At 39.7% G+C, this 22,385-nt stretch overlaps 1 protein-coding gene across 1 annotated transcript in view; it reads left to right on the forward strand.

The window, feature by feature from the left end:
* The window catches only part of si:ch211-51a6.2 (neurotrypsin), a 34,617-nt gene extending 18,205 nt beyond the window's left edge, over window positions 1-16,412 (forward strand). Inside the window, exons 8-14 of the mRNA XM_040138347.1 lie at window positions 578-719; window positions 3,592-3,806; window positions 3,992-4,133; window positions 10,469-10,744; window positions 11,952-12,074; window positions 12,600-12,880; window positions 13,400-16,412. Of these exons, the coding sequence (XP_039994281.1) occupies window positions 578-719; window positions 3,592-3,806; window positions 3,992-4,133; window positions 10,469-10,744; window positions 11,952-12,074; window positions 12,600-12,880; window positions 13,400-13,719 (1,499 nt within the window). The 3' untranslated portion in view covers window positions 13,720-16,412. The remainder of the gene's footprint in view (window positions 1-577; window positions 720-3,591; window positions 3,807-3,991; window positions 4,134-10,468; window positions 10,745-11,951; window positions 12,075-12,599; window positions 12,881-13,399) is intronic.
* The last annotated feature ends 5,973 nt before the right edge of the window (window positions 16,413-22,385 follow it).

Here is a 22,385-nt window from a genome sequence, read left to right on the forward strand (position 1 = left end):
TAAGCAGAAATCCTCTGTCACTGTGATATCTAGACTTGCTAAGTCAAAGGCAATTGGACCTGCTGTAGATTCAGTACACCAGTATTTTAGCACTGTGTTGCCATGCCAGTGTTAGCATTTATCTCAACGCACTCAAAGTCTCACAGAGCCACTAACATGGCTATAGACCCTTAGTTGTGTTGGATGTCCTTTAGATATAGGTAGGCTGTTGAGTCTTAACCCAAGGAGTTGGCCCTCCCATGTTGAGCCATGCACTTTATCAGCGGGTGTTTTGTGGCTCTAGTCTATAAGTCTGTGCATTCCTTGCTTTATGTTAACAACCCTACAGAGGTTATGCCTGGGACACCCCACCAGTCAGATGAGAGGCAAAATGTTTTCAAAAGTCTACATCACGTCCAGTTGCTTTGGACTTAGCACTTCTAGATATCCTATGACCTGGATGACTTGCAATCCTCCCAAACATGTAATTGGGATCTTAACTGAGCTAAAAGAGACTACTAAGACCAACACTCAGACAGAGGAGATTTGTTCTGCACCGTGATCTATACAGTATGATTGTTTTCCTGTGTGGTTGCAGATGGTGCAGTCCGACTGGTGGGAGCAGACGGTCACTGTGAGGGTCGTGTGGAGATTTACCACCAGGGAGAATGGGGCACTGTCTGTGATGACAACTGGACGGAGCTCAACGCCCAGGTAGTGTGTAGACAGCTGGGCTTCAGGTCAGTGCATCACTAAATCTGTGTCACTACACCTTTTTGCCTTACGGGCCGTTTGCACATAGAATTGATAAAGGTGGGACAGTGACAGCTGCTATTCATTGTAAATGAGATAGGGCTTTGCAGCTCTTAGAGGGGGTCTTATCTTATTATCCGTCCATCTATTTTTCTGCCTAGTATCTTGGTCCCCGTTGTGGTGACAGCAAGGTAGTCCAGGGTCCCCTTCTCCCCAGCCACATCCTCCAGCTAATTCCCTGGGATATACTGTAGTATAAACCCTTCAGCATGTTCGGAGTCTACACAGGGGTCTCTTCAGAATTTCATTTGTCCAGATTAACTCTTCAGAGATGGGTCCACAAAGCCTTCTGATCAAATGCCCAAACCACCTTAACTGGCTCCCTCCAGTGCTAAAGAGCAGCAGTTATAATCATTACTGTTTCCTACCTACCTACCTAACTACCTACTCCTTTTGAGGTCCTGAGGATGACCCTAAAAAACACTGTAAGAGAATCTAATTTGGTCTGCTCAAATTTGTGATCTCATTGTTTGGGTCACTACGCGTCATTATTTCTGAGGGTCGGAACGTAGATCAAATTGTGAATCCAGAGCTGGGCTAATTCAGAACAGTTCTTTCTCATGGAGACATGAATGAGTTCAGCAGATTACATGGTAATCTGCCTATAACATATTTTCTCTGTAAATGGAAATTTGGTGTCAGACTGGGATTGAATGAAAGGCCACAGAATCACGACAGTCCATAGGGTTCATCCACTGGAGACCATGGTTGCTTTCTCTTTTGCCTTCTTTCATATCTGCTCGCTCCTCGGGTGATCCCAAAATTGATCTTGACCTCTCAGTTCCCTTATTTCTGTTTGGTGGAGTGAGGAGTGAGGGAGCAGCCTGGAAGAGGCTTGAATGAGGCAAAACCATCCTTCACGGAAGTTTTTTATTGGACCATTTTAATATCTACAGCAGTAAATGATCAGCTTTATAAGAAATCTGTTAGTTATTGGACGCTGCAGCTGTCGCACTCCTCTGATTCTACATCACTACAGTTTTATACCAGGACAAATCATAGATTCAACTCAGGTTTAGACTTTATTTGTGTTCTGATTCACCATTTGTTTGAAATGTTTTAACTGTATGTCTGATTAATAAAAGGAAGAATAAAACAACTTTCATCATTCAGGAGAAAGAATTTTCATTTCAATTTTGGTCGTTTTCCCAATTTAACCTGTATCACAGATAATATAGTCAGGCAGAGGAGAGTCTGTTGTCTTTCAGCAGTAAAAACATTTTAAATCAATATCAGTTTATATCAGGTAGAAAATCCTTTTGCATCGGGTAGAAAGAATATTTTGACTTGAGATATTTACATAATTTCCAACTTCCCTAAAACACACTGTATATGATTTCTAAAAATTATGAGACATTCTCATAATAACCTGGATAATTACATAATAAATCTACAAATAGAATATAAATTAGTGCAGACACAAATAGTTAAAAATAAATAATAAATAAAGCCTTGTTGGCTTTATGTGCTTTCAGTGTCTGAGCAGTAACTTTACAAAAACTGGTTTGACAGATCTGATCACAATATAAATACAAACTACAGGTTTTTAATGAATGTTCAATTGCTATTACAATTGTTTATTTAAGAGGACACATGGAAAGATATTTCACATTCACTTTTGTCATGTTGGAGTACATAACTACAGCTGTGTACCCCTTTTATTATTTTGACAGTGCATCACATTAACTGTGCAAATCAAAGGCTTACAGAGCTCTTAACCCAAGCAGACTGACAGGGCAGCTGATCCAACTTTGCCGTCATCATCAGAAACTGACATTGCTTCAGATGTAGAGGATGTGTCATCTCTCTAAAACCAGTTTCTTATCTCTTTGGGTCCTACATTTGAGGGACTAAGATGTGAACATAGGCCGCAAGTGAGGAAAACAGGGCAAATGAGAAGCATCTCACAAATTACCATGAATACCCACATCAAATTCCATAGCAAACTGACTATTTTATTATATATTATGTTGTGTACAAAGCTGAGTTTTGCCTATAGGTGGGTGGTTTTCTTGGAACCAGAGTATTTTCAAAGAAGTGCAAGCACAAAAAACAGACTTAAATGATATTACTTCTACCATCATCGTCATGGTGGCACAAGAACAGGGGCCAAGTGTTAGACAGACCAACAAACTTGTATTACAATCAGAAATCTGATGATGATATTTACATATCTTTTTACCAGCTGATTTACTGATGGTGGCCCTCATCCAGAGAATTTCAACCAACTGAAATCAACCTGTAGAAGTTAGAAATAATGCTAATTGGTTGGTTAGAAAAAAAGCTGACACAGAACTTGCAGTGGCACATAGTTGTATACCTCTGATCAAATGAATATAAGACAAAACAGTTGATTACTGAATTAAAACAAACAAAATGGACTCAAAATCACACTCATTTTGCTATATTATTAGATACTTTATGTATACACCAAATATCACTCCTGTAAATCAATAATGTTGCAGGGTTTTTTATGTTTTCAGCCAAAGTTCATAACACAGAGAACCACCAGTATGCACGAGGCTTTAAGTTTAAAGAAGACCTAATTTGTATCCTTCAAATTCTGGAGAAAATCAGTACAAATTGAATCAAACTTCATCTGCAATGTACCTGTATAGAAAACTTCACTATTTCTGTTACAGATCAGTCATTTCTGGAACCTAAATAAAGCATCTAGCAAACATCAGTATTTGCACAGAAGTGTTTCTCACATTTACCAGAGTTCTGGTGACGTTGTTCTTTCCACAATTAGAACAACTGTCAGTACAGAGATGTTCTGTTCTGTGATTGTGTCTGCAGGGGCCGAGCAGAAGTGGCTCCCGACAGGGTGTATGAAGAAGGTCGCGGGCTGATCCTGCTGGATGAGGTGCAGTGTCAGGGAACAGAGGCCAGTTTACTGGCCTGCACCCACTCTGACTGGGGCCAACATGATTGCTCCCACAGTGAGGATGTAGGTGTCCGCTGTGAGAGGAAAGGTGATACTAATGAGATAACAGGCCTGTTGCCTCCTGGTGGTAAGTACACACACTCTACTGCCTTTTATCTAATTTCCCACATATGAGATTGATGTGTATTCCCCTTGTAAAGGCCAATACACCTCAGGATACGTCAAAACTTGCTAGCGTCTGACAACTTCATGGCATGAATAACTATAATCAATACAATCACGGCACATTTTTCCTGTAATGTTTGTTTGCAGGCCCTCTGGTGCGTTTGGTTGCTGGAGAAAGCAGGAAGGAGGGGAGAGTGGAGGTCTTCATTAACAGCGAGTGGGGAAGCGTTTGTGATGATGGCTGGAACGATGTCAATGCCGCTGTAGTTTGCAAACAGCTGGGATTCATGTTAGTATGATTACACCTTCTCTGATGTTTTTGCCTAAGAAGGCTGGGCAAAAGCTTATGGCGTTTCTAAAATTGAAATGTGCTCAGAAGATTTAATGAAAATCTGTGCCTCACAAAGTCACTAGCGTTATTGTAGACTCTTGGCCTTGTTTGTTTGCAGGTGGAAAGTTTTAGCCTGAGGGTGACACTATGTGAATAGTTAGGGGCCCTTAAAATCTTAACTAACAAGTAGTTTCACATGCGTTATGTCTTGGGAACCTTAAAAAAATAGTTAATTAATTAGTTATAATATTAATCACAGGTAGGTAGAAAGTGTTATACACTAAAAGGTGCCCAGCCTACATGGGCTTACAAGACACTATACACAGGAATAACTTCATGAGAGTGAAAGAACAAATATAACACACCTCCATACATGTCACTCAGTGTCAAACCAAATAAGAACACAGTCCTGCTCTTTGGAAATTACAGCTATACAACATAATTTAGGCATATCTGAGGCATGAACTGTGCCTTTAACACATCAAACATAAAGCGCTCTCATACACTGATGGTAACCCTCTAACACAAATTGAGCTAGGTGAAAAACTTTTTTGTCTGAAAAAAGGTACTGAGGTCTACATTCATCAGAAATAGACAACAAAACAGGACATTCTGCAGACATTTTATGAAAAAGCCTATCACACAGAAGACACTTTCTATTCTCCTCTCGAATTGGAGGGAAACTTCTAGTTTCCACTGCCAGATGCAACATACCAAATCTCAAATGGGCACAGACAGACCCTTGTCAAGTTAAGGGTGACATATTGCTCAGGGTGGTAAATACACTAAATCAGACTGTTTACACAAACATTTCTTCTGATCATTTGTGTTTATAATTTTCAAATAGTACTGTTTAATTTGACTAAAACTACAAGATAACTTATTTTTCTTTTCTTTCTCCTGGCCAAGTATTTTTGAAAGCTTTCTTGGTCAAGAATAATTTTTTGAAAAATCAAAATTGAAAATTTGTCTAGTAAATCTCTTATCAGGCTTGTTTATTAATCTATTCCACAGTCACAACATGTGACCTTTATGCCGAACTTCGCATCGCTCCCATCCCATGTCACCACATACTGCACCTTTTGGGCCATTGTATGTACACCCAGAAAACAGTGCATAGCTCTGTTGTGAACAGCATCACATTTTGTTAGCTTACAATAACCCCACACCCCCGCACCATAGTCTAAAATAGAACAGACAAGAGGATTTTATTCCATCATCAAAGGTAAGATGGCCATCTAGAGTAAGTCTTAGGTATTTATAGTACTCTGTGTATGACAGAAGTGTTGAACCAAAATGAAATTTAAACTTTGTCTGGAACTTTGCCTTCTTCCTGAAATGCATAACCTGAGTTTTATCTTTATTATCTTCAATCTCCATTTACTACACCAACAGCACACAGTATTCAACAGACTCTGAAGATAATTTTCAGTCTCTGCCAGGAGGATTATATCATCTGCGCATAGAATAGTGAGAACCATAAAATCCCTGAATCTAACGCCAAAATCTGCTTGCTTAATTTCTAGCACTAGATTGTTTATATAGATGGCAAACATCGGGAAGAGAGCATGTCCCCGTTTTACACCAAATGGGGTTGAAACCTAACCGGTTCTATGGTCATTGACAACCCGGCTTGGGTTAAATGAAGAGCTTTTAATGCATTATAAAATGTACCTGCTCTACCTCCTGAGCCACAGCAGGAGGCAGAGCGGGTTGTCCACTAACCGGACTCCTCCAGTCCACATTTCGAAGTATCCTTGGGCAAGATACTGAAGCCGAAATTGCCCCCGATGTATCACTGGTGTGTGAACGTGTGTTTGTATAGAACAGTGCTGTATGAATGTGTGTGTGAATGGGTGAATGTGGCAGTAGTGTAAAGCACCTTGAGTGGTCGATAAGACTAGAAAGGCGCTATATAAGTGCAGTCCATTTACCATTTATACAAGATTTTAATCATGAGAAAGTCACGATTTATGCAGTCAAAAGCTTTCTTAAGATTCTAAAAGTTGGCTTCCCTTCATGTATTTCAGCATTAACTATAGTAGATAAAGAATATATGTGGTCAATGCAAGCTGTATTTTTTCGAAAGCCATTCTGTTCGTCTACCAACGGACCAAATGTTTCCAAATAACAATACAGTAGCTCATTAAAAATACTAGTGTAGAGTTTATAAACACAACTGAGAGGACATATCCCCCTGTAATTCAAAGGAACTCTAGGATCATTATTTTTGGACTTATGGATTGGTTTTATTAGGGATTTAAGCCAAACAGAGGGAACCAAGCTTTACTCAAAACAGAAGGTTGCTTAAAACTCAAAATAAACAGGGTGGTTTCAATAGTTCATTGGGCAGGTTATCAATACCCGTTTTTTTTCTCAGTTTAAGTCCGTCAATTGCCCTTAACTTCCTCTTCAGTGAAACTACCATTTAAGTACTGATTAAAGGAATAAGAAGCCTGCTGATTATTAGCCTCCATAATATTTTTAAGATCCACTATCCTTGTAAGAAAATAGTTATTCCACTCAACAGAGGAGCTACTTCCAGAAAATAGAGAGCCAAAATCTGTCTCCCATTTTTTCACAAACACAATCATTACCAAAGACAGATGATCCATTTTCTAACACCAGTTCCATTGGGATGGATTTAACTCTTTTGGAATCCAAATTATTTATCATATTCCAAAACAACTGGGGGTTATTATTTGCAGATGCTCTATTTTTAATGCTTGCACCCTCTCGTATCTTCTTTTACATCCCTGCATATTTCAATCAAATTTCTTTTGTCTAGCCATTTTTTAACTGTTGCTTCCTAATATCCTTGCCATTACTGTCACAAGCGACAGGGGAACCCAAATGCAAAATGCAGCAAACAAGTCTCAAAGAACCAGGAAGTTTATTCAAAGAATTAATGAAGTGTGGGGCTTTCGACTGGGGAGGTGAGGGGTGATAGCTGTGAGCAGGAGAGGTGTAGGGAGGAGAGCTGGGAGGAGCAGAGGCTGTGATGACCAGTGGGAAGGTGGAGGTGCCGCTGGATGGAGGGCTCTGGGGTGACTGTGGGTCGGATATTGAAGTAAAGTTATCATTCCGAGATATCCATCCATTTAGAATACAACATTTGGAGTCCTTCAGAATTTCTACCAACATTTCACCTTGTTTATTTACAACATTATCCAAGCTGACTCTGGGTGGAACATTCATATTAGCATCACTAATACAGTCTTTCAAATGCCCTATTCGACTGTTCAGATCAATATAAACAGCTTCAGCCTCTAACAAATTTTAAATCTGAAGAAATAGGTGATCACACAACCCATAAGAGTCAGCCCTACTGATCCTTTAGGGGGAGGAGAGTACAATATACCAGGGATAATAACTGATCAATCTTAGCTTCCATTTGTTCGAATCTTGCCAACACATGGCCCATCTCCATATCAAAAGTATCTTGAATTTCCTTAGTTTTTTGAACGAGCTCAGTTTTCAGATAGTCTCTGTTTTCCATGACTAACTTTTCCAGCAAAACTGTCCGCCAATTGGAGTTTAATTGTCCCTCGAACGCCTTTCTCATCCTGTTAATTTTACTCTTCAACTTCTGCAGCACACTGTTTGACAATCCAGAATCACTATCTTCTTTCAGTCTTGTAACTGGCCTGTCATTCCTTTATTTTTTGAGCACGCTTGATTTCCACACTGCTTTGCTTATTTTTACTTGTCAAGCGCAGCCAGTTCAATTAGCTTTAGTACTAGCCCTTTAGCAGCTCACCTTCTGTGCCTCCTGCTGTCTTTGAGTCGCCCTTAAGTTATTAATATTAGTAATAATAAACATTATTTATATAGCACTGTTCAAAAACAAGTAAAAGTGTGCTTTACAAATACATATTACCAAAGAAATACCAGATGAAAGTGGAATTAAAAGAAAGAGAAGTATCAGAGCTGGCCTGCTTGATCTCCTCCAGCATACATGCTTTTAAAGTAAAGGATAAGAGTTATGTGTATTCTTTTGTTGGCCCTTGTGTAGGGCCAGCTTTAGGCATAGGCCACCTAGGCATTAGCCTCAGGCACCACCATTTGGAGGGACACCAAATATTATGTAATTGCTCCTGATCTAATTTTGAAAGTCTGTCCCTGATTGTCCAGTGTGGCCCATTTAATAAAAACACAGCTCACATTACACTAAACACCTAATACTGAGAGGAGACTAAAGACAGACTGTGGGAAGACACTCTAATGGGGGCTGACTCACATAACCTGCTTTTTTTCCAAAGGGTCATTTGCTCAAACCACTGTGTAAGAATCATATATGAGTAACCGGATTACTTATGTGTCATGAAAACATTAAAATATGATCCACACTGGGATAAGTCACATTAGGGATATGGATGATACTGTATGTGCGCTGGCGTGTCCTCAACTCGAGTCGTATAGTCAGTGAGTTGGTAGGTTTAACAAAAGAAAGCCTATAATGATAAACAATTAGGCTACCCTGAAATCAATGTAATGTTATTGATGTTGAGAGGCAGGCAAATCCAAATCACAGTGCCTGTCTAAATCCTGTCCAGACCTTCCTGCTACAAAGGATTCACACTGGCATCCTCTCTGTTGGTGTAGGCCTAAAGTGTGCCATGAAAGTTGTATAATTAAGGAAAAAAATATAATTATTTCAATTCAATTCAGTATCTTTACTGTCTTTGTTAAAGTAACAGGTACAACAAAATTAAGTGTGCACTCTCTACCAAAGCTGTATTACAGAAAGTACATTACAAAAAATAACTATTGTGTTATAAAAAGAAATAAGATGTGCTCCTCAGTGCAAAAATGAAACTGTCTGTAATGTAGAGGCATCAAAGACACAGATGAACAGTAAACGGATAATGTTAGTATTATACAGCGATATGAATAATCGGGTTATGTTCTATATCATATCCTGAATATGGTTAAAAGCAGGATAATACATCACAGGGAAAAGTATGCATGTAAAGATACTAACTGACAGATCATGTCGATAGCATGACACAGAACAGAAGTTGAATAATGTTGAATTTGAATAAGTAAAGTATTATAAAATTATTATGATACACAACAGCAGGGCAAGCCCTATAAATGAATGTCCATGACTGACTGACTGACTGACTGAGTGACTGCGTGATAAAGTTACACCATTGGTCAGCCGAATATCGTGTGACTGAGTGCTGATGTTATACCACTGGTTGGCCAGCCAAGTGTTGGTGTTACTTAGCACCTTTGTCGCTAGAGTTACAGACTTTTCACACGCCTTTGCAAGTTTTCTTCACAAAAGCACCAAGCAACAAAGCTAGTGACTTTTTGGACAAACCTTAGCAACTTTCTATACAAGAGAGCCAGTATGGCACCACAACCCCAAGGTCGGGCTTTCCCTTCGCAGGCACACCTCTCTAGCATCTCGTTCGATTGACCATACAGCAGCTGACACAGATGTGAATGAGCTTCTAACTTTCTCTCTGACTGATCATTTTACAAGTAAGTATAGCTGAAATCACAGCACAGCAGTTGTCTGTAAATTATGTGTATGGCGACTTTGTCAACTTACGTCATGGTTATAAAATCATTTTAGCAGTGCAGAGCAGCAGCTTGGAAGTGGTTTGGAAGTGACTGTTGGTTAACATGTAGTCTTAATGGGCTGCATTCTAGTCATAGATGTTCCAATGTCTAACAAAAGACACAGAAAAACATGTAAATGTGAACAACCTTATTAGGTTTCAGCCTGCTTCAAATTCTGTATACTGAGCAGAGACAGTAGGAGAGGAGCAAACAGATCCAAGTCCAGCCAAATAACATTGTTTTGTTAATATCGGTAAGGCAGGATTGTATTCTGCTGAATTGTGTTGTGTTGTTGGAATCAAAAGAGAAATAGATCTGGGAATTATCTACACAGAAATTGATATGGTGCATTTGACCTTGAAGTACTCATGACAATGAAAAGCTGGTTCAATTCAATACAACCTTTTTTATAATTATAAGGGCCATTGTATAAAGCAGCTCGCCACCCAGATAAACGCACAGTAGGTCACAGAGAAGAAGCATTCTTTAGAAAAAGGAAAAAAAAAAAGATAAAAGATTCTATTTAGTTGGACATTATTTAATTGTTAATTGTTTCAAATGCCAGCGTATGTATTATCAGGGAAAGATAATAAATTTTATTTCCGAAAAAAATAGACTATAATCAAAACCAGTGCCAAAAAAACACTGTATATGTATTTATCAAACAAAAGGGAGAAAATGATAATGATGCTGTGTTTCTTTGTGTGCTATCCTCTCAGCGGCACAGCTAAAGCTCGATCCATGGCGTACTTTGGTGAGGGTCAAGGTCCCATCCATCTGGACAACATTCGATGCTCGGGCACCGAGACATCCTTGGGCCAGTGTTCGGCTACAGGTCAAGACGGCCATGACTGCCGCCACAGTGAGGATGCAGGCGTCATTTGTGATTATACCCTGGATCCTGTTGGAGATGGTGCCATGGCAATGCAGACCTGTGGCCTGAGACTCAATAATCAGCGACGACGCAGGATCATAGGAGGAGATAAGTCACTTAGGTTAGCGTACACATGCATCTCTCTGGCTCCAGTGAAAAGTGTATACGTTCATACACACTCACATATAAGAGTGAGTTTTATTCACTGTCTCTTTAAGCCTCTGTACAGCCATGGAACACCAACATACATGTTATTACATTAAGTATACTACCTGACTTAAAAACATGAAAAGACAATAACTATCTACTTACAGTTTGGTTTATGTCTGTAATTTCTGCCCCGTAGTATGCCCTATTTTGATCAGAATCACTGACAACTGCCTATGTGTGTTTACAACTTCCTTTTGTGGACAAAAAAACAAATTTCCATAATGTAAAACATTGCATTTTAGGGTGAAGACTTGGTTTAAGGTTAGGGTAAGGGTTAGGTTTAGGTTGAGGTTAGGGTTAGGCGAGTCTTGGTCATGGTTAGGTTAAGGATGAGTCTGAAGTGATGGAAACATGGTTCTGTGTGTGTGTGTGTGTGTGTGTGTGTGTGTGTGTGTGTGTGTGTGTGTGTGTGTGTGTGTCTGTGTCTGTGTCTGTTTGTGTGTCTGTGTGTGTGTGTGTGTGTGTGTACTTATATGGCTATCTTTGAGAGGAGCAGAGTTTCATACTTTGTGAGTGAGGACATTTTGGGAAAGTGACGACATTTTGGCCAGTCCTGATTAGGGGTCAACCAATTATCGGATCTGATATTCAGTATTTTTAAGATTATCAGAATCGTTATTTTTCTTTATCCAATTGCCGCTAAAATAGATTGATTTAAATATGCGCTCTGAGGCAGGCACCTCTTTCTGGATAGTAGTTCCTCTCTGGTCTTGCGCAATGTCCCGCCCTGATTGGTTACATGTAACGAATAATAGCCTATCAACACTGAAGGCCACAGGCACAGGCAGGCACAGACAAAATTGTTTTCAGACTGTAGCAGCTCCAGCGAGCGAGCGGAACTGTGTGTCAAAGGTATGTCTGACTCTTAAGGCAGCAGACGTCGCTGAAGTTGCAATAAACATCAAAGTCCTCTACACTGAAGTTACAAAAACACCCCAACCTTATGAACCAAGACACAGCAAGTAAGAGAGAGTAAGAGAGGGAGAGAGAGAAGCCATCACTAACTGCTAAACTTAAGTGAGTAGTGTGTGCGCGCAGTTGTCCTGACAAGGAATTCTGCAGCAGTTTAAGCCAGCGGCAGCTTCTTAACAGCCCTAATTTGGTGTGTGTGATTTCAGGGGTGACTGGCCCTGGCAGGTGTCTTTGTGGCTGAGGTCTCAGTCTAAAGGCAATCATCCTCTGTGCGGAGCATCACTCATCAACCCTTGTTGGGTTGTGACCGCTGCCCACTGCTTCAAGAGGTAGGAGACAGCTCCCTCTAATGGTCACCAGTTTCCATTAGAAACATAGAAACATTATATACCTGAAGAACACTGATGTCACATAGTCCGTTTCCAACTATGCATTAATAATGAAATTGGTAAAATTTTGAATTTAGAATTTTTACATAACATCTAAGTAGAATAATTTATGAAAATTTTTCCTGGTAAATTTCACACACACAAAACCAAGTATGAAAAGTCAAAACCCTGTTTGTTTTTTCTAATTGAGTCACTGAACAGATAAGTGATTAGAAATCCAATCTACTCACCTGTATTCATCCTTTGGCAGTGTTTTAATCTTTATCATTCTGTTTTTTTTCTGTTTATCATTCTGTTTTTTTTCTGTTACATAAAATGGTGTGACTAATGTTGTGTACCAAAACTAAAGCCCTCCTGAGTTGTAATAACACTTTGTTGCTATACATGCCCTTTAAAATGGACTGCACATTAAGTAATGGGTATTTATTAAAAACATCATTTCCAATTTTTCTTTTGCTCCTCCAGATTTGGCAGAGACCCGACCCGCTACGTGTTGCGCCTGGGTGACTACCACACCGAGGAGCAGGATGACTTTGAACGCACCTTGTCCCCTGAACACATTGTCATACACAGAAAGTATCACAGTCAGGGCTGGGAGTACGACATCGCCCTGCTGAGGCTCAAAGGCACAGAGGGCAACTGTGTGGCATTCAACCCGCACACTGGTTCAGTGTGTCTGCCAGAGCCAGGTAACACGTGGGAGAAGAGGCCTGCTGCCTGCGTGATCACTGGCTGGGGCATCACAGGTAACGTCATTGCTCGGACCACTGCGTCAACAAAATCACTGTAGAACTTCACTTTCCATCTGTTTGTCTTTCATTAGGATTTCATCACAGAGTACAAAAGATATTTTACTATTCGTATCTTAATCAAGATACTGTGAAGCCAAGAGTCAGATGAACAGATTCATCAGCAGTTTCATTTCTGTCCATCCAGTACACAGATACAGCAGGTCTTATCAACCCTGTCACCTAGAAATTTTATACTGATTTGTGACTTGATGCACAGTCAGGAAATGTTTCAATATTTAACCAAACCACCATCTCCCCGTAACATTTAAGTGGCCTAAATCTGACAGCATGCAGGACATTAGACCACGCTCTCTGGTCAGGACTTTTGAGATACTGCATGTAGTCACCGCACTAACAAACAATTTATTACTTGCATATTTGTATTTATACGTGTTAAATAAAGAAGATGCAACATGTAAAAACAGCTTTGAGAGTAAATGAGATTTGTTTTTCTTGTCTGCTTCCTACTGTCAGACTCGGAGTACTCCCGGACTTTGCTCCAGGCCTGGGTCCCCCTGCTTCCAGCCTGGAAGTGTAAAAAGCGTTATGGCAGTCGCTTCACAAGCCGCATGCTGTGTGCTGGGAGTCTGTCAGAGCGCCGCCGTGTGGACAGTTGCCAGGGTGACAGTGGGGGTCCGCTGGTTTGCCAGGGGGAGGGGGGCCGTTGGGTGCTGACAGGAGTAATCTCCTGGGGTCATGGATGTGGTAATCCCTTTTTCCCCGGGGTGTACACTCGTGTTAGCAGGTTCCTGCGATGGATTGAAAAAGTCATCAACAAACCGTACAAGAACTAATGATGGAGAACAACACTCGACAACACTGGTTATCCAGTGTTGTTGAGTGTCTTCAGGGCTTGTAGCAGGTGTGTATTAGTAAGAATTAAGCCTGCTGTCAATTGCCTCTGTGCTGTGCCTCCTGGCCGTCTACACCGAGCTCTTCAGTTCATTTGTCGCTTTTCCCACATCACTTCAAAAAGCATGTAAATGACACTGTATAGTATTCTCACAGCGTGAATTAATGCCAAATTACCATACAATAGGGGACATCATTTAATTGGCCATGAGCAGAACCAGTGATGAGCGCACAGCAAATAAGATGTGTTATAGATTTGACATTTGCCCAAACTGTTACATGTGCTTGTTTCTTGCACCTCTTCATCTAACCACTTCATTACTCACTTGCAAAAGGGTATTTAAAACTAATCTGCCAACACAAAAGCACTAAAAAAAATAGTTTGCAGTGCAAACAGATTTTTATTAAACAAAGACTTAGCAGTGCTTTGCTGACCAGTAACGATGTACTGCTTCACAATACTAGCCCTCCAGTGGTTTGCCTATTAATATGAAGGAGCAGCAGCTTGAGGGCAGGGTTTGTTATATGGTTTTGGCATGCTCCCAAGCACTAGTCCTTACTGTGAGGCCATGTGGAAATGCATATGTTCATGGCTGGGCAATACAGGTCTTTTAGTCCAAAATAATTTTGGACCTGATCCGAAGTAGACCAAATAAATATTGGTTTATCAAAATTTATTTAAGCACTATTCTCTATTTAAAACAGTACCCATCCAACAAACTGGAATAGAGAAAGGCATATTGATATAGAGACTCAAGACCTGTGGCAATACATTCAGGATCTGGCAACTAGGAGCCAAGTGGACCCATGAAGACCTCTACTGGGTGCACATGGAACAGTTAAATAGTGCTACACTAAGCAGTCATGTAAAAAGTTGCACGCCTTACAATCACATTGGGTCACCTGTGAGAACGTCATGTAGCCCTGAGCCATTGAAAGAATGACAGTAATGCAGAAAAGAAATACCTTTGAAGAATGATGTGTCTGGAATAGTATAGTACTGAAATTGTACATAGACATTTTATTTGTTTCATTAACATTTCAAGTGTGCATCTCTGAACCTACACCAAAGGTCAAACCATTATTCATTTTTTTTCATTAACCATTAATGACATAATTCTTGCCAGATGTATTTGTTTGATAAATGTAACTAATCACAGGTCTATAAAATAACATTTACTCACAACTACCATACAGTAAAAAGTGTCAAAGGCTCAAGTCCATTGATAGGTTGTCTACACATGGCTTAGGGAGGCTTATAACCAAAGACTGAATTACCAATCGGACAAAACAGGCAACTGTCATGTGTCTCAGGCACAGGACACCAGTATTCGACCACAAAACTCATAAGAGAGACTAGCTGGATAGTCTCTATTCTAACTGGAAGCCTTTTTGTTCGTTTTCCAGAAACCATTCATTAAATGTCTCAAAAAAAATGTATTCAATTCTTCACAATCCCTCACCATTTTCCTTATACTGTACAATCCATGCTCTGCAGAACTGTAAAATGCTCACAAAGAGTTGAAGGAAATACCTGTCCTACAATGGTTCACATGGCAGTCTCAGTATAATGTATATTTTCACAGCTCTAATTGCATCTCTCTGCTGCTCTTACTTTCTCACTGGTTAATTTATTCTTTATTCTGATGATTGTACTTTGTTCTCTCTCAATGTTAAGTTGTTCTTAATGACACTCAACACCTCTCGCAGATGTTTAGAAAGCCTTACACAAGGGAGGAATTACTGCCTAAATTATTGGAAGGCTTTTAATCTGAAACTGATTGAGGAAACATTAAATTTGCATTAACAGCAGACAGAAAATTAACACAACAGAATATAGGGAGGTTTTTTTTAAATAATATATTTATTATTCTTTGCCGAAACAAAGCAAAGCTATGTTGGCAATAGCACACATTAAGCTAATTAAAGAAACAACATAAAACACACAGAACCATTTGGTACTTGGACACAAAATCTTTTCAAATGTTGGTAATCCCAAATGTAATATATCTAAATTGTAAATAAATTATGACCTAGTATTTAATGAATTAATTAACTTTAGTTATTCTCTAGAGACCAAGGACACACCAAGGAGAATTCATTCCTCTGCTTCATAATCAAACCATCTTCTTTATCATAAAATTCATACACTTCACAAAAGCAAAGTATGATCCCCAAACCTTTTCAAACATTTCCTGTTTTCCTTTTAATAAATAACTTTTTTTGACAGAAGACGTAATAGCATTGTTCAAGACTTGGCCTGTTAGTCATTTTCCAAAAAAGTGAAATGAGTCCTTTAACATGCAGAGGAAAAAAAGATCTGTATTTGTTAATTTTAATAAAATTGTGTTCCTCTGGATATGACCCTAAAATAAAAAAACTTAGAATCAATTGGGATGCTCTTAGACACGACCATTTCCATTTGTTATCTCTTACCGCCTCCCTATAGGTCAATTTTTCTGCATTGGGAAACGGTGTAACACGTCCTCTTCATTTCTGCCCATTTACTGCATAAATCTGGAATGTTTCTAATTTATTGATTCAATCTTACCAGAGTGACAAACTCACCAAATACTTTATTATACTGTGTCATGTTCATGAAACCAGTTTGAGATGACTTTTGCTTTGTGACATGGTACATTATCATGCTGGAATTAACCATTAGAAGATGGTAAATTGTGGCCATAAAGGGAGGCACATGGTCAGCAACAATACTCAGGTGGACTTTGGAATTCAGACCATGATTGATTGGTATTAAGGGCCCAAAGTGTGCCAAGGAAACATTCCCCACACCATTACAGCACCAGCGCCATCCTGGATTGTTGACACAAGGCAGGTTGGGTCCATGGATTCATGCTGTTGCTGCCAAATTCTGACCCCACCATCTGCCTCAGTAAAAATCCACATTCATTAGAAACACATTTCTGGAAACATTTTTTTTCCAGTCAACTGTGCAGGAGTGGAACGCGACATGGTCCTCTGCAGTTGTAGCCCATCCGCCTCAAGGTTGGATGTGTTGTTAGTTCTGAGATGCTTTCCTGCTTTTGTAAAGAGTGGTTATCTGAATTACTGTAGCCTCTCTGTCTGCTCCAACTAGTCTGGCCATTCTCCTCTCACTTCTCATGCATGAAAATCTCAGGAGATCAGTTTCAGAAATACTCAAACCAGCCCATCTGGCACCAACAGTCATGCCACAATCAAAGTCACTGAGATCACCCCCCTCCCCCATTCTGATTGCTGATGTGGACATTAAGTGAAGCTCCTTACTTGTATCTGCATGATTTTATGCATTGCACTATTGCCACATGATTGGCTAGTTGGATAATTGTATGAATAAGCAGGTTATAGGTGTTCCTAATAAAGTGCTCCGTTAGTTTATGTTCACACTTACCAATTCTACCGTATTCATTTGAGTGAAGTACTTACCGACCGAGCATGACCCTCAGTGGAATCTGATCTTCTCCATTGTTACATCCGTTTCAGAGTATTCTCCAGGAGTGGAGTTTATAATCAGTTCTCTAAGGGGCTTGATAACAACAAGTTGTAAAACTCTGATAACACCTTAGTCACCATTTTTCCAAAATAGAATTGCGGGGGTTAAATTAGGTACATTACTTTTGGCTTACTGTGTTTAAATCTGAATTGAGGATACTTATTTAAAAAAAAAAAAAAAGTTTCCTATCTGTTATAGTTCCAGCTACTTTCTTTACATTATATTATGTTGTCCATATTAGGTAAATACAAATCCGATTTTTTTTTCCTGTCCTTTTGAGAAAAGGAGAATTTACCAGGATATAATGTAAAATATACTAAGATTACCCATCTAGAAATGGCCTGGGTCTCTCCTCAGTTGAGGTAAATAAAGGACCTATAAGTTCCCCAGTTGGGGTTTATAAATGACTGCATTTTCTGTGGCTATCATTCACTTTCTGTCATACACTGTAAAAATAAGATTTGACCTTTTAGCTACCTAATTAATTGAGCTAAGTGTACTCAACTAGTTAGTTCAATCAGAGTAGTTCAGGGAACATACTGTAGATTTCCAAGTTGACTGAACTGTGCACCCTCTTGCAAAAATTTATATCCAACCCCATAGAGCAAACGAGGTCTGTCCACCACTGACAATGCTGCGTGCCACAGGGGACTTAATTTTTGGACAGTCAGTGAGGTATGTTTTGCATATTTGTGTTCGTTAAAAAAAATTTCTGCTTTACCTCAGCAGGGTAAACCTAACTTATTTTGCAACCTACTGATCATTTAGTATTACCCACTTGAATTCAGTTCTGTGAAAACAGACTTGCTCACTGCCTTCTGATGCACTAAAATGTTAAAAGTTAAAGGCAGCAGACATATAGGAGGTATACTTTCAAGAGCTGAGGTTAAAACAAACAGTATATTCTATTTATGTGCATCTGTTAAAAAAAAAAAAAAAAAAAAAAGTAGTTGTCTGCTATTATTCGAAACAAGGTAGTGCAGGAACTGTTAAGCACAGGAAATTTTTTGAAAAATAAAAAATATTCTTATTTGGTTATATAGTCAGATGATTTTTAGAATACTCAGACAAGGAATTAACACTGGATTTTGCGTAAATATTCACTTGTAAAAAGCAATTCTGACCACTGAATTATATTCCTATATATGATTAAAGAGCCTGTGTCAGGTGGAAATCATTTCATCTTATAATTCAAAGTACCAGACTGTTTTCCTTTCAATGGATATCTCCACTGGCCTGTTTTGGGGAACAGGGAGCCTAAAACTAGACTAAGAAAAAATTACATTGAAACGTCTGTTGATAGTGTCCTTTTGTGTAGTAAGAATTCCTGTCTAGGCACTATTATCATCTGTTGTTAACGGTAATGTAACATAATGTTGACTTTGTGGTCCTTATGCCTTTCCCAACATATGGGAAGGGAATTGTGTTAGATATAGTTACAGCATGGTTAGTGAATGAATACTTAATTTTGTTCTTCAGTCTTCCAATTCAGAGAAGGCTGCTACAAAAGGAATGCATACGTCTTATTGTTGCTGACAGTGGAAGCAAGACTCTGCCAAAACAGACTGTCAGGGTTGCTGTTGTACTGGAGGAGCACATAATTCTACAAGAGCTAAGATTTGCTACACTGATGGGTCTTTTACAGCCTTAACATAAACTAGCCCAAGGGGAATGAAGAAAAGAAAGTTTTCTTGTCAATCGAAAATGTAGTGGCAAGTTAGCCAATTTGGCGGCAGCCACTACGGTTGAGTGATACCGCAAAATCTTCTTTCAATCCAATACCAAGTAATACAGGGCCAATATTGATGATACTGCTACCGATACTTTTTATTTTTAAAAGCGACTTACGTACTGTCATGTAGGGGAGAGCAGTGTATCAATATTATCATCATCATCATCATCATCATCATCATCAGGTATATGCATCATCAATAGGCTAAATTTTTAATGACCACTAAGTGATTTGCCAAAGGTTAGCAATCATTGTAAAGAGTGGTAGAATTTCTGTCTGCCATCTGTGAGACCCGGGTTTTATTCCCAAGTGAAGCATGTATGTAGCAAACAAAGCAGAAAAAAGTGGCTCTTCCTCAGTGTCCATTTCTTTTGAAGTAATTAGGCCTGATGTTCTCAAAAAATAAAGCCATTTTCTGCTTTGCGCAGTCCACACTGTTTGCCATAATTCTGTGACCATTTCTTGTCTCTTATCTTTCATGTTTTCTGCATCTTACTGGGATATGGTCTACTGTCTCTTTTTCACTACACTGATCTCAAGGACCTGATGGATGTTTTCCCATAATGAAAAGTATACTGTTGAGGTTGCTGTATCCAGTTCTCAATCTACTTGTTCTTTCCTATTTGTTCCCCTACTTCTCATGATAATTGATGTTACGATCAAAGCAGGCAACTCAACAAAGTTGACCTTTCAAAGTAGAAAGTTGCTGCTGTTTTAATAAATACCCACACAAGGGCTTAACTGATCGCTGCCTGGGCCTTGTCTCTCATCCACATTTAAAGGCCAACAAAACAAGCGGTGTGAGAAAGTGGGCCACACTATAGTGAGGAAGCAGGATGCTTGGCAGGGGCAAAAATGACAAGTCAACTGGGCCAGAGATTGGAAAGGCAACTTCACCTGGTAATCAGAGCACTAAGGTGCAGGAGGACCCAAAGACCAGTGTCAGAACTGGTAGAGGTAGTCAGCGCTTGTCCACATGAAAAGAGAGCAGAATGAAAGACCTGAAACTGAAAAACCTGAGCTCCAGGCTCTGGTTCAGCTACACAGCAGAGAGTCGCATAATAGACAATGTAGAAGCCAGCTGGATGACCAATCATCTCAAGAGGAGCAAGGTGAGGTGTGGAGAGACCAGGGAGAAAAAGGGCTTCAGGATGAGTCATTTAGGTGCTATGGCAGCCACTGTGAGGAAGAAGTCAGAAGGTCAGGGTTGCCACCAAGCTTCAGAGAGCCCAAGCTTTAGCCCCATTTCCCCTGATGATATCAAACACTAAACTTGAGAGAATGGCTAAGGTTTGTCATTGGCCCAAACAAGATTTAGGCATTGAGCTCGTCCCCCTGCTCACAGGCAAAGCAAGAAGTGCGTAACTATATTGCCATGGACTATGACCACAGAAAAGTGAAAAAAAAAAAAAAAAAAAAAAAAAAGCAATCTTGTCAAAATATGACAGGTGAAGTTTCAGAGCACTGGACAACCAGAAGGAGAGACACCAAAAGAATTGCCTTTAAGACTGAAAAAGAGCTTCACCAAGTGGGTCAAGCTTAGCAACATTCAGTGACAGATCTCAGAGGTCATCATCCTGAATCAGAGAGTGTGATCCCAAATGCAGAAGATAAAGTGTTCATGTCTGCCAGATAGGTGAGCTAAAGTGCCAACTTCAGAAGGGTCAAGGAACACCATGCCTCTAAATTAGTCCACTAGATTTGAAGGAAGAACATCTGCTATTCAGTTGAACCCTTCTAATGATCATAGTGCAGCCAGTGCACCACCTGTCAAGACCAAGAAAAAAAAAAAGTAGTAAGAGTTTTATTGTATGGCGTTAGGTCACACAAAACCCTCTTATCTAGCCAAGGGTTCTCCCTTGGCTAGAGAGTACTTTGTTCTGTGCCAAGGCCATCTAGATCAGCATCACTTCACACCAGTGTTTGTTAATGGGCAGAAATACACAACTTTAATGGCTACAGATCGCACATAGTGCTAGCAAGCATAGAGTCCAGCATTGATGCAGGTAAATCAAAAGGGTTCACTTGCCACCGTATGTCAGCTCCTGAGCATCAGAGCCCTAATGACAATATAACAATTCTATATCACCCCAGACAGATGGCTTGGTTCAATGTTTTAATGAAACCTTAAAGAACGTGCTTCATAAGCTTTTGGCTCAGACAGGCTCAGATGGGAACACTGGCTTCCCTAGAGGTCAACAGGGTTCTCCATTTGAGATGTTTTCTAGAGGTAAGTTAAGGGGCTGACTGTACCTGTTGAAGCAGTCATATGGCCCAGAAACCACTAGATACAATGTGGTATCCTACGCGTTGAAGATGAAACAAACTGGAAAAGATTACTTCACTGAAAAAGGAAAATCTATAGTAATCTGCAACCTGACCTTCCCAGCTAAACGATTGGACCACTGAAATGACACTGTCAGGGATTTACATAGCTGGGAGTTATTCATACAGTCCTGCAAGCTTCTTTGCTGCAAATTATTTTAAGTAATTTACAGAAGTCAAACAAGACATGGCGAGGTAGGATATCCTTCCCCTCGCTTTATTTGGAAGAGGAGTTTCAGTAAGAATGATTCCCAGACTTTGTTTCAGTCACTTCCCATCTCGATACCTATACCAAAATTCAACTGGCTAGACAAACTCATATCCAAGTTTATATGGCAAAATAAAAGACCTAAAGTAAGACTTAAAGACACTTTTCCATCAAAAGACCGGGGGTGTCTGGATCTGCCTAATATATTATTTCTGGGCAGCCCAGCTCAGTGCTGTAGTGATATGGATTAAAAACAGTCAGGAGACTGGATGGGTCAAGATAGAGAAGAACTCAACCACAGGAATCTCTGTTCTACCTTTCATTAGAAGAAGGAAAAAAAAAAAAAAAAAAAAAAGTCTTAGAGCTAACTAAGTTATGAATCAGACACATTAATGGTGTGGGCAGCAGTTAGAGAAACCGGGTGGAAAGGTTTCGTTATCCTTGGCCATGTCAGTAGCCGGTAACAGACTCTCCCTTCCATGTGTGATACTGGTTTTGAGAGGGTGGACTCTGAGGTCTTAACCAATTATTTGAAGAAAATTTTCTTTGCACTGCTATCACAAACCAGGCCATACAGTCATGACAAAAGAGGGAGACACACAACCAAGCCTATTAACAAATCAAATACTAAAGGAGGTATAAACTTTAGAGGAGAACTTGAACTAATCGTGGCAATCAGTGAAGTAGTATGTGAGTGCAATGTTGTATGGTGCCGTAACACAAACATCAACCAAAACCAGATGAGTGTCTCAGGGAGGAGAGAACCAGGAACTGAGCGGTTGGGTTGAATGGGCTCTTTCAGGCTATCACGCTGTTGCATGATAACCATCTTTATTATACAAAAATATGT

This window comes from Xiphias gladius, chromosome 11 (assembly GCF_016859285.1).
Source record: "Xiphias gladius isolate SHS-SW01 ecotype Sanya breed wild chromosome 11, ASM1685928v1, whole genome shotgun sequence".
Classification (NCBI taxonomy): Eukaryota; Metazoa; Chordata; class Actinopteri; order Istiophoriformes; family Xiphiidae; genus Xiphias; species Xiphias gladius.